This window comes from Schistocerca americana, chromosome 9, assembly GCF_021461395.2.
Source record: "Schistocerca americana isolate TAMUIC-IGC-003095 chromosome 9, iqSchAmer2.1, whole genome shotgun sequence".
NCBI classification, from domain to species: Eukaryota; Metazoa; Arthropoda; class Insecta; order Orthoptera; family Acrididae; genus Schistocerca; species Schistocerca americana.
In genome coordinates, this window is record NC_060127.1 from 61,023,711 (window position 1) to 61,036,128 (window position 12,418).

The 12,418-nt window shown below is 39.7% G+C and overlaps 1 protein-coding gene across 1 annotated transcript in view; it reads left to right on the plus strand.

Moving 5' to 3' along the window:
• Positions 1–12,418, plus strand: part of LOC124550633 (brachyurin-like) — a 125,525-nt gene that overhangs the window by 54,994 nt on the left and 58,113 nt on the right. The window contains exon 3 of the mRNA XM_047125356.1: positions 8,250–8,419. Within this exon, the coding sequence (XP_046981312.1) occupies positions 8,250–8,419 (170 nt within the window). The remainder of the gene's footprint in view (positions 1–8,249; positions 8,420–12,418) is intronic.

Below are 12,418 nucleotides of genomic sequence, written 5' to 3' on the forward strand. Positions count from 1 at the left end.
GTGTGCCCGACCGAGACTCGAACTCGGGACCTTTGCCTTTCGCGGGCAAGTGCTCTACCAACTGAGCTACCGAAGCACGACTCACGCCCGGTACTCACAGCTTTACTTCTGCCAGTTCCTCGTCTCCTACCTTCCAAACTTTACAGAAGCTCTCCTGCGAACCTTGCAGAACTAGCACTCCTGAAAGAAAGGATATTGCGGAGACATGGCTTAGCCACAGCCTGGGGGATGTATCCAGAATGAGATTTTCACTCTGCAGCGGAGTGTGCGCTGATATGAAACTTCCTGGCAGATTAAAACTGTGTGCCCGACCGAGACTCGAACTCGGGACCTTTGCCTTTCGCGGGCAAGTGCTCTACTTACTGAGCTACCGAAGCACGACTCACGCCCGGTACTCACAGCTTTAATTTTGCCAGTACCTCGTCTCCTACCTTCCAAACTTTACAGAAGCTCTCCTGCGAACCTTGCAGAACTAGCACTCCTGAAAGAAAGGATATTGCGGAGACATGGCTTAGCCACAGCCTGGGGGATGTTTCCAGAATGAGATTTTCACTCTGCAGCGGAATGTGCGCTGATATCAAACTTCCTGGCAGATTAAAACTGTGTGCCCGACCGAGACTCGAACTCGGGACCTTTGCCTTTCGCGGGCAAGTGCTCTACTTACTGAGCTACCGAAGCACGACTCACGCCCGGTACTCACAGCTTTAATTCTGCCAGTACCTCGTCTCCTACCTTCCAAACTTTACAGAAGCTCTCCTGCGAACCTTGCAGAACTAGCACTCCTGAAAGAAAGGATATTGCGGAGACATGGCTTAGCCACAGCCTGGGGGATGTTTCCAGAATGAGATTTTCACTCTGCAGCGGAATGTGCGCTGATATCAAACTTCCTGGCAGATGAAAACTGTGTGCCCTACCGAGACTCGAACTCGGGACCTTTGCCTTTCGCGGGCAAGTGCTCTACCAACTGAGCTACCGAAGCACGACTCACGCCCGTTACTCACAGATTTACTTCTGCCAGTACCCGCGAAAGGCAAAGGTCCCGAGTTCGAGTCTTGGTCGGGCACACAGATTTAATCTGCCAGGAAGTTTCATATCAGCGCACACTCCGCTGTAGAGTGAAAATCTCATTTAGGAAATTACAAGTTCACCTAAATGGTCAAGTAAGTAAGGTGAACAATTTAAATTACAGACTACCACAAGGACTTCAAATTTAATGTTGCATCCTACCAGAAAAGAGAGCGAGAACGTTTATCTATGTTGATGACATAACAGTCTAATGATTTTACAATTTCAGAAAAGACTCTCACTCAGGATTTGAGAATTCTGGATGAGATTTTTTGATGTATCGCGACTCAAAGCAAACGAAAACGAAAGTGATTCTTTCATCTTCCATCTGAATAACCGGCATGCTGGCCATAATCTGAAAAGTGCATTCAGAAATCAGTTCTTGTCATATAACCCATCTCCAAAATATCTTGACGTGACTCTGGATTGCCCTCTGACATATAGAACGTACCTAACTGAAACAGTCTTAAAATTGAGAACCAGATACAACATATTACACAAACTCTATGAAAAAAGTTGGGGAACTCAGGTATCAGTTCTGAAAACAACTGCCCTCTCAATGTGCATTTTGTTGGTGAATATTGCTGCCCAGTATGGCTGAATAATACTCATACAGACATGGTTGATACAAAGCTGAATGTGGCTATAAGAAGATATATGGCACAACACCCACGGAATGGCAATCTGATCGAACAATGGAAGATATAAAATCAAGCTCCATTGGAAAAGGAGTGGGAGAAATTTTCGAGAAATTGCGAGCTGTTACTACATAAGTACCGTGACGTCACTCAAAGGCAATAACTTAAGTCTGGGAAACTCTCCTGGCAAGAGATTCACTTCTGAAGGATTCCAGCATGGTGGGGTAAGTGGTTTGCAGCCAATCCTGGCTCTGAAGGTCTCAGTGCCAATCTTCTTACACGAGCCCCTCTAGGTTTCCAACAACATAGGAAGTTGTTGAATACCCTAAATCGCGTATGCACCAAGCACAGAGTATGGCAGGACTTTAAGCACAAGTGTGAAACCGGTGAAAGTACCAAGAGTGACAGAGGACACTGGCGACAAACGATGCACCTCATAGACATGGAATCTCCTCCATGAAAATACGCTGAAGCTCTGTCCAGCATACATTAGATCTCTCAGGATGCAGTCTTCTGGGTGGAACTTTAGATATCAACCTACAACCAACAGTTTGAAAATAGTTAAAGAACTTTCCTGTCTTTTACTATCGTAAACTTAAAATACCTATTCTACTTATTAAAATTAGCATTTTTCTTTACTGTATAATTCATGCAACTGTTTTTAAATGTACTCCATTCACATGGATAATATTGTCTCATCAACTTAACATAAGACTTCCCTAATCAGGAATTATATTAATTTATTTTATCTGTACTTTATGTATATTGTATTATCTTTAACCCTGCTGCTGTTCAATCTCTGTAATGTACCCTTGGTGCCATAGGAAATAAAATATAAAAAAATCTTAACATTATCCTAGCGTACTACAGCACATGTTGATCAGACAGCTTTGTGATTTTATATTTTACATTACAATACTTTAGTTACTCAGGTTAAGTCCTAAAAAAATGTTCAGTTACTTCTTGCTGTGTATTACGATAAGTGGCGATTCAAGGCAATCCTTATATACTTTGCTATTGTTCTAGGCCTTCATAATTAATGTGGTTTTATGTTTCTACTTGAGTGGCATGTAATTTTCATTGGCTACTTGGTATGAATATTGATTTTATCTTGTCATTGTCTACATGACGCTTTGTATTTTAAGGTTTTTTAGCCAGTTTTGTCTTGTTAACATTGACATAAGAACCAGACGATAGTCTAAGGCCGAAACTGGTAGAAAATTAATTGTTGTTGTGCAGATTTGTGTCATATGTTTCCTGCTACCTAATTTGGGTGCTTCTGTTTACATAAATGGGAAAAATTGTCTCTTTCAATAAATTTTGTTTTTTGGGTCAGTAAATATTAATTCTTTATTGGCGAGTCAAATTCCATTCCCATTCTTACAATTTTGTCCAAATGTAATATGGTTTTTTAACTGAAATCTGGTACAACTAGACATTCTTGCACAAATTTTATCTTCCCAATGTCAGCTGACAAAAGTAATATTTTATTTCTTTCACAACTGTAGCATATCTCAAACCAATGTATGTACCTTAACAGCCATTCCAGTCACTGCCATGAAATCTGGACTGTGTTTCATTTTGCCACTTCCTGGTTCTGAAGTTCTAGAGACTTCTAGGATGTATGAAACAATTAGTCTCTCAGTTTTCTGTCTGAATGGAAATATAGGGAGCTCCCTGAGTGTCACATTGATTTTTATCATTCTCATTATAAAAGAGATTATCTTCAGTTTCACTGAAACCCATTTTGTGCCCTATCTTTTTCAGTGCTGCCTTCTTTTCTGCTTGTAATGCACTAACAGTCATGCCAGGTTTCCCTGTTCTCCACAGTTTTCATTGGAAGAATGTTTACCAGTTGTGGATTCCCTTCATTATCCAGTCTATTAATCATTTCTTCTCAACAGTTTGGGTACATCATCTCACCAATTTGTTTTACATTGGTCTTGATTTTTCTGTTTGTGTTGTTGTCCCTACAATATTTTTAAAAAAAAACTTCGAACTTTCATTACCTCACACTCTTTGGTATTTCCATAACTGATTAATGACCTACTGAGTACCAAAAATTTGATTCTAATGGAGCTGTATACCAGCAACTTGACTGTTCCTACAATTTGGATATGAATGTCTACATCGTCAACTTCCACTGCTTTATCTGTAAATTCGATTTTAATCATTCTATCAATTTCTTCATCATAATTTACATCACATCTGTCATCATATTCATCTTAATTTCATCATCACTTGTATTACAATTAAAAGGTAAAATGTCTTCACTACCTGTACTTGATTATCAAATTCACCAATTAGAACATTGGAAATAGCGAGATTACGTTTTAGTCGTGCTTCCTCAGTAATTATTATTTGTACCACAACTATTATAATTACTTTTCGTCATTTCCTCCTCCTTTGAAATTTCAATTCCTAAGAGACTATAGGCATTTGGGAGCAACTCATCACCCCACACTTACCCTTAATTACATGTATTTTTAGGATTTCTGTTGTCTGTTGTGTTGAGAGGCATTGCTTTCCTGAACTCCCTATCAGAATGTAATTTATACTGTCCACAGGCTCCCATTTTTTCTGTACATAGGAGTCTGAACTTATCCTCCCTTATACTCTGATCATGTAATTACTGGCCATATTTAGGCTCATATTTCTTGCTCCAAACTGACAAGCTTACAATGGAACGATCATAAGCATACGTTTATCTTAAGGTTATTGGAATTTCAAAAATGTTATCTTAAAGTTCTCTGTTTCCAGTTCTATTTCTCTCACTTCATTGGCAATCTCTTATGATTTCACAATCCCTGTCAATCATTCCTGCAATATCCTCCTCCTTTTTTTCACGAATTTTCTCATTACAATTTCGATCCCATCCCAATGTCCATAACCATCAACTGCACCACAATAAAATTTCTGTCTCTAAGACTGTCTGGCTTGTAAACATACTTGAGAAACCATTCAGTTGAGGCTTCTGTTACATAAACTGTGCCTATTGCGCTTTTTGTGGAAATCTTGTTTTTAGGGCACCTGAGTCAGCCCGCCAAAGCTCTAACCAAATGTGTTACTCTTCTAAGCTGTTTCTCAAACAGAGATTAGATTAGAATATATTAGTACTTGTTCCATAGATCATGAATACGACACTTTGTAATGATGTGGAATGTGTCAGTTAATAAAAGGTGTCAATACAAGATATTACATTACACAAAATATTATATGACACTTAATCTTTTTGGGTGAGGGTGGGGAAATTACCCACTTACTATATCCAAAAATTCATCTAATGAGTAGAAGGAGTTTCTGTTCAGAAATTCCTTTAATTTCCTTTTAAATGCTGTATGGCTGTCTGTCAGACTTTTGATACTATTAGGTATGTGACCAAAGACTTTTGTGGCAGCATAATTTACCTCCTTCTGAGCCAAAGTTAGATTTAACCCTGACTAGTGAAGATCATCCTTTCTCCTAGTCTTATAGCCAGGTACATTGCTATTACTTTTGAAATCGTTTGGATTGTTAATAACAAATTTCATAAGTGAATATATATATATATATATATATATATATATATATATATATATATATATATATTGTGAGGCTACAGTGAAGATCCCTAGCTCTTTCATTAAGTGTCTGTAGGATGATATTGGATGAGCTCCAGCAATTATGGTTCAAATGGTTCAAATGGCTCTGAGCTCTATGGGACTTAACATCTGTGGTCATCAGTCCCGTAGAACTTAGAACTACTTAAACCTAACTAACCTAAGGACATCACACACATCCAAGCCCAAAGCAGGATTCGAACCTGCGACCGTAGCAGCCACGTGGTTCCTGACTGAAGCGCCTAGAACCGCTCGGCCACCGCAGCCGGCCTCCAGCAATTATTCTTACGCTTTTGTGCAATGAACACTCTTTTAATGATGAATTTCCCCAGAATATGATGCCATACAAAAGCAGAGAATGAAAATAGGCGTGGTAAGCTAATTTACTGACATGTATGTCGCCAAAATTTGCAATGACCCTAATAGCATAAGTAGCTGAACTCAAACGTTTCAGCAGATCTTCAGGGTGTTTTTTCCAGTTCAACCCCTTATCAAAGCATACACCTAGAAATTTTGAATATTCTACCTTAGCTACCGATTTCTGATCGAAGTCTATATTTATTAATGGTGTCATTCCATTTACTGTGTGGAACTCTTTATACTGTGTTTTGTCAAAGTTTAATGAGAGTCCATTTGCAGAGAACCACCTAATGATTTTCTGAAAAACATCATTTACAATTTCATCAGTTAATTCGTGTCTGTTGGGTGTGATAGCTATACTTGTATCATTGGCAAAAAGTACCAGCTTTGCATCTTTGTGAATATAGAACTGCAAGTCATTAATATAAATTAGGAACAGCAGAGGACCCAAGACTGAACCCCATTCTTGATTGTTCCGCAGTTTGAGAAATCACCAGCTTTTTTTGCATATTATGTGAACTGCTTATTTCAATTTTCTGCACTCTTCCAGTTAGATATGATTTAAACCATTTGAGCGCTGTCCCATTTATATCACAGTACTTGAGCTTATCTAGAAACGTTCTTTTGTACTCTCCTTTCCCTCTCTAAAGTTAAACCCACTCAAAAACTCGCTTTTGATTCTAACAAAAATCTGTTTGGAGCACATTTTTCAAATACCTTACGTATGTGAACAGACATTATGATTCAGTTACAAAATTGCTTACCCTTCAAAAACGTATCTTTCAAATTTAAACACATCAGTCGTTTAAGAAACAGCTTTGTCACAATAAGTCTTGTACAAAAGTTGACAGCACATAATTTACCCTCTTTAGGAAATTTTATTGAAGGTGCATTAGGCCAAATACCACTACATTTACTAACAAAACGTTTTGTAGAGAGATTTTCTTGTAATTCAACAAGCTTCTATATAATGTTTGACACATTGCTTTCGTATTCACCTACATTACTGGTTACTATTCTTTCTACATCCTCCACTTTAGTATTGATAACAGAAATCTGATTATTTGTCTGCACTAAAGTTGCAGTTTATGTTCCGGATTCTGTTTAGTTTCAGTTATTTCTGATGTCAAAATTTAATTATCCTTCAGAATTATCTATTTCAAAACTATTCATAGTTTTATTTTATCTAATAGCATTAGCTGATTCTATATTTACAATTTCAGAGCCAACTACATCCACTAGAGCATTTAGCTGCTTCTTCAGTGGATTTCAATCTATCAGTTTCATCCTTGACTTCGGCTACTTGGTCATTGTTATTTAGAAGTTCTCTTGTGAAAGAGAAGTTCTCTTGTGCAATCTTTGTGATAACTTCTCATGTGGCAAATTCTTTTTGGTGTGTGTGTGTGTGTGTGTGTGTGTGTGTGTGTGATGCTTTGCACAATATGCTGATGTACAAATTACATAAATGCTTGATATATTTTGGAATATTCGAAAAATACAATCCTGCAACTTCGCAACAAAATCGCGCGGAATTTTCGACAGCAACAACACACCAAAAATACTTCGCCACAGTGGAAGAATAAAAATCGATAACGGACGATAATGTAAAGTGTATTTTGCAAGTCATGTGAACAGCCGTCTGATGATGAAGTTGCCAGTTCGAAACCGGTAACGGCGCTATTTACCTAAATAAACAACAGTATTAATAGTGGCTGGTTGCTGTCTTCTTCTTTGTAAGAATTAACCTACATTAATTGTACACAGCCACAGTCTCACCATGTCAGTTTTAGACAAAATAGCAACTGAAGTATTATATACTAAGACGAACTGTTATCCATGGCTGTATAGAGAAGCCATCGAAATATATAAACATGGTGATAATTTTAACAGAAAAGAAGCAGCTATGAAACTTAGCGATATATGGACAGTGGCGCCACAGAATCGATGAGAAGTTTTAATCTTTAACGTACTATGATCGATAGTTATATTTCATCCTTGACAAGGTTCATCTCTGCTATTACGTGAAGTCCAGACCACTCCGACTTTCCACGGTATTTAGGCCGCTCTTCGACGTCCGAATCGTCAGTCGACAAGATTCAGCACAACCAGGAGCACCTCTGAAGATGTCCAACGTAACTTTGGATGAAACGTCAGAGATAGAAGGCTTCCGTGGACCACGGCCATACAACCCGGAAGAATTCTCGGTAGCTGAAACATTCGGTGGTGAAAGCCTTCATTGTATAACCGTCTGTCATTCCCACAGTTCGTTTAGTTTCCTTTCGAACTGACTTAACTTCAGCACATTCAAACAGTTTCTGAAATATTCCACAGATGAGTAACTGATAACACAAATAAATTATTGCTTTACTAATCTCAGAAGGACACTGTTTAATTACCTTCGCTGATATTATATTGTGTTTGTGTATGTCTTTAGATATACAAAAATGGACATAACAGAGGTTGACAGTTAGTAGTAGAGTTTTCACCTACTGTGGAATGTCTGTGGCATTGATTACCATCAGCTATATATAAAAATTATTAGCATCGCTTGTCTGCTTTGCAACTGAAAATAGTTTTATTCTTGCAGCTATGAGAAGTTCACCATCCGCCTGGGAGGAATTCATCGCACTAAGAACGAGACCACATCTTGGACCGTGGTCGCCAACTGGGCAGTGACCCACCCAGACTACAATACGGAGACCTATTACAGTCACGACGTGTCTGTTATATTCCTGCCTGAGAAGGCCCCTCTCAGTAGTGAGTAGTGTAAAAGTAGAGTGGCGCTCTTGCTTCATACAGAGTGCTACAGACGTACAGATAGATATATAAATAAACTGATAAAGAGTGTGAGATAGAGTGTGGTGGTTGAGTGAAAGCCATGTGCAGCAGTCTGGCAAAGCAGTGTGTGCAGTGAGTAGTATAAAAGTAGAGTGGCGCTCTTGCTTCAAACAGAGAGCTACAGACGTACAGATAGATATATAAATAAACTGATAAAGAGTGTGAGATAGAGTGTGGTGATTGAGTGAAAGTCATGTGCAGCAGTCTGGCAAAGCAGTGTGTGCAGTGAGTAGTATAAAAGTAAAGCGGTGCTCTTGCTTCATACAGAGAGCAACAGACGTACGGACAGATATATAAATAAACTGATAAAGAGTGTGAGATAGAGTGTGGTGGTTGAGCGAAAGTCATGTGCAGCAGTCTGGCAAAGCAGTGTGTGCAGTGAGTAGTATAAAAGTAGAGTGGCGCTCTTGCTTCATACAGAGAGCTACAGACGTACAGATAGATATATAAATAAACTGATAAAGTGTGTGAGATAGAGTGTGGTTATTGAGTGAAAGTCATGTGCAGCAGTCTGGCAAAGCAGTGTGTGCAGTGAGTAGTATAAAAGTAGAGTGGCACTCTTGCTTCCAACAGAGAGCTACAGACGTACAGATAGATATATAAATAAACTGATAAATAGTGTGAGATAGAGTGTGGTGATTGAGTGAAAGTCATGTGCAGCAGTCTGGCAAAGCAGTGTGTGCAGTGAGTAGTATAAAAGTAGAGTGGCGCTCTTGCTTCATACAGACAGCTACAGACGTACAGATAGATATATAAATAAACTAATAAAGAGTGTGAGATAGTGTGTGGTGATTGAGTGAAAGTCATTTGCAGCAGTCTGGCAAAGCAGTGTGTGCAGTGAGTAGTATAAAAGTAGAGTGGCACTCTCGCTTCATACAGAGAGCACTGAGTAGTATAAAAGTAGAGAGGCCCTCTTGCTTCATACAGAGCTACAGACGTACAGATAGATATACAAATAAACTAATAAAGAGTGTGAGATAGAGTGTGGTGATTGAGTGATAGTCATGTGCAGCAGTCTGGCAAAGCAGTGTGTGCAGTGAGTAGTATAAAAGTAAAGTGGCGCTCTTGCTTCATACAGAGAGCTACAGATGTACGGACAGATATATAAGTAAACTGATAAAGAGTGTGAGATAGAGTGTGGTGATTGAGTGAAAGTCATGTGCAGCAGTCTGGCAAAGTAGTGTGTGCAGTGAGTAGTATAAAAGTAGAGTGGCGCTCTTGCTTCATACAGAGACCAACAGATGTACAGATAGATATATAAATAAACTGATAAAGAGTGTGAGATAGAGTGTGGTGGTTGAGCGAAAGTCATGTGCAGCAGTCTGGCAAAGCAGTGTGTGCAGTGAGTAGTATAAAAGTAGAGTGGCGCTCTTGCTTCATACAGAGAGCTACAGACGTAAAAATAGATATATAAATAAACTGATAAAGAGTGTGAGATAGAGTGTGGTGATTAAGTGAAAGTCATGTGCAGCAGTCTGGCAAAGCAGTGTGTGCAGTGAGTAGTATAAAAGTAGAGTGGCGCTCTTGCTTCATACAGAGAGCTACAGACGTACAGATAGATATATAAATAAACTGATAAAGAGTGTGAGATAGAGTGTGGTGATTGAGTGAAAGTCATGTGCAGCAGTCTGGCAAAGCAGTGTGTGCAGTGAGTAGTATAAAAGTAAAGTGGTGCTCTTGCTTCATACAGAGAGCAACAGACGTACAGATAGATATATAAATAAACTGATAAAGAGTGTGAGATAGAGTGTGGTGATTGCGTGAAAGTCATGTGCAGCAGTCTGGCAAAGCAGTGTGTGCAGTGAGTAGTATAAAAGTAAAGTGGTGCTCTTGCTTCATACAGAGAGCAACAGACGTACAGATAGATATATAAATAAACTGATAAATAGTGTGAGATAGAGTGTGGTGATTGAGTGAAAGTCATGTGCAGCAGTCTGGTTCAAATGGTTCAAATGGCTCTGAGCACTATGGGACTCAACTGCTGAGGTCATTAGTCCCCTAGAACTTAGAACTAGTTAAACCTAACTAACGCAAGGACATCACAAACATCTATGCCCGAGGCAGGATTCGAACCTGCGACCGTAGCGGTCTTGCGGTTCCAGACTGCAGCGCCTTTAACCGCACGGCCACTTCGAGCAGTCTGGCAAAGCAGTGTGTGCAGTGAGTAGTATAAAAGTAGAGTGGCGCTCTTGCTTCATACAGAGAGCTACAGACGTACAGATAGATATATAAATAAACTAATAAAGAGTGTGAGATAGTGTGTGGTGATTGAGTGAAAGTCATTTGCAGCAGTCTGGCAAAGCAGTGTGTGCAGTGAGTAGTATAAAAGTAGAGTGGCACTCTCGCTTCATACAGAGAGCACTGGGTAGTATAAAAGTAGAGAGGCCCTCTTGCTTCATACAGACCTACAGACGTACAGATAGATATACAAATAAACTAAAAAAGAGTGTGAGATAGAGTGTGGTGATTGAGTGATAGTCATGTGCAGCAGTCTGGCAAAGCAGTGTGTGCAGTGAGTAGTATAAAAGTAGAGTGGCGCTCTTGCTTCATACAGAGAGCTACAGATGTACGGACAGATATATAAGTAAACTGATAAAGAGTGTGAGATAGAGTGTGGTGATTGAGTGAAAGTCATGTGCAGCAGTCTGCAAAGCAGTGTGTGCAGTGAGTAGTATAAAAGTAGAGTGGCGCTCTTGCTTCATACAGAGACCAACAGATGTACAGATAGATATATAAATAAACTGATAAAGAGTGTGAGATAGAGTGTGGTGGTTGAGTGAATGTCATGTGCAGCAGTCTGGCAAAACAGTGTGTGCAGTGAGTAGTATGAAAGTAGAGTGGCACTCTTGCTTCAAACAGTGAGCTACAGACGTACAAATAGATATATAAATAAACTGACAAAGAGTGTGAGATAGAGTGTGGTGATTGAGTGAAAGTCATGTGCAGCAGTCTGGCAAAGCAGTGTGTGCAGTGAATAGTATAAAAGTAGAGTGGCGCTCTTGCTTCATACAGAGAGCTACAGACGTACAGATAGATATATAAATAAAGTGATAAAGAGTGTGAGATAGTGTGGTGGTTGAGTGAAAGTCATGTGCAGCAGTCTGGCAAAGCAGTGTGTGCAGTCTGAAACTTACAGTTTCTTTTTACACAGTCCAGTCACATTAATGTGAGCGCCACCTCTGTTCAACGTCAAAGTGCAATGACCAGTCACAGATGGCAGGTGGCAGCATTGCCAGCGGAGGGTACGTAAAGGGTGTTTATGGGGGTGGGAAGCGTAGAATCAGTGCAGATGTCATAATGCGGAAATAGAGCGATTTGTCTGGCATACAGAAAGGCATGATCATTTGTTTTTGGGACAAGGGTGGAAGCATTTTCAAATTGCCGCCATTGTTAAAGTACAATGTACATGGGAAAATGGCGCTATCATGAACTGGTGGTAAGGCAACTGTCCTGCACTATGCGCCATATATGAACGGTAGCTGAAAGATGTGTATAGCCAAACAGATGGGCAGCTGTTGAGCAGCTGGCCATCCAGATGGTTGGGTTGGTTGGTTTGTGGGAGGTTGAAGGGACCAGATTACATAGGGCATCAGTCACTTGTTCCACGGCCACAAAATCCTACAAGGAATAAAAACAAATAACGGAGGTAACAAGGGACGGCACAGGACAAGAAAGACACAGACAAAGACCAGACAAAAGGAATTAAAAGCACACAGAATACGACAGTGGTTGGCCGACCATGAAAACAAAAAAGGAAAATCCAACCACCAAGAAACACACTAAAGACCACAATCTAAAACCGTAGGCCAAGGGCCAGACTCAACACAAAAAGGACACAAACACTCAGATCGAGCGATAAAAGTCCCCTGTATGAATAAAACTCAAAGCTAAGTCTGCCATTGCAGCGTCATCTGATAA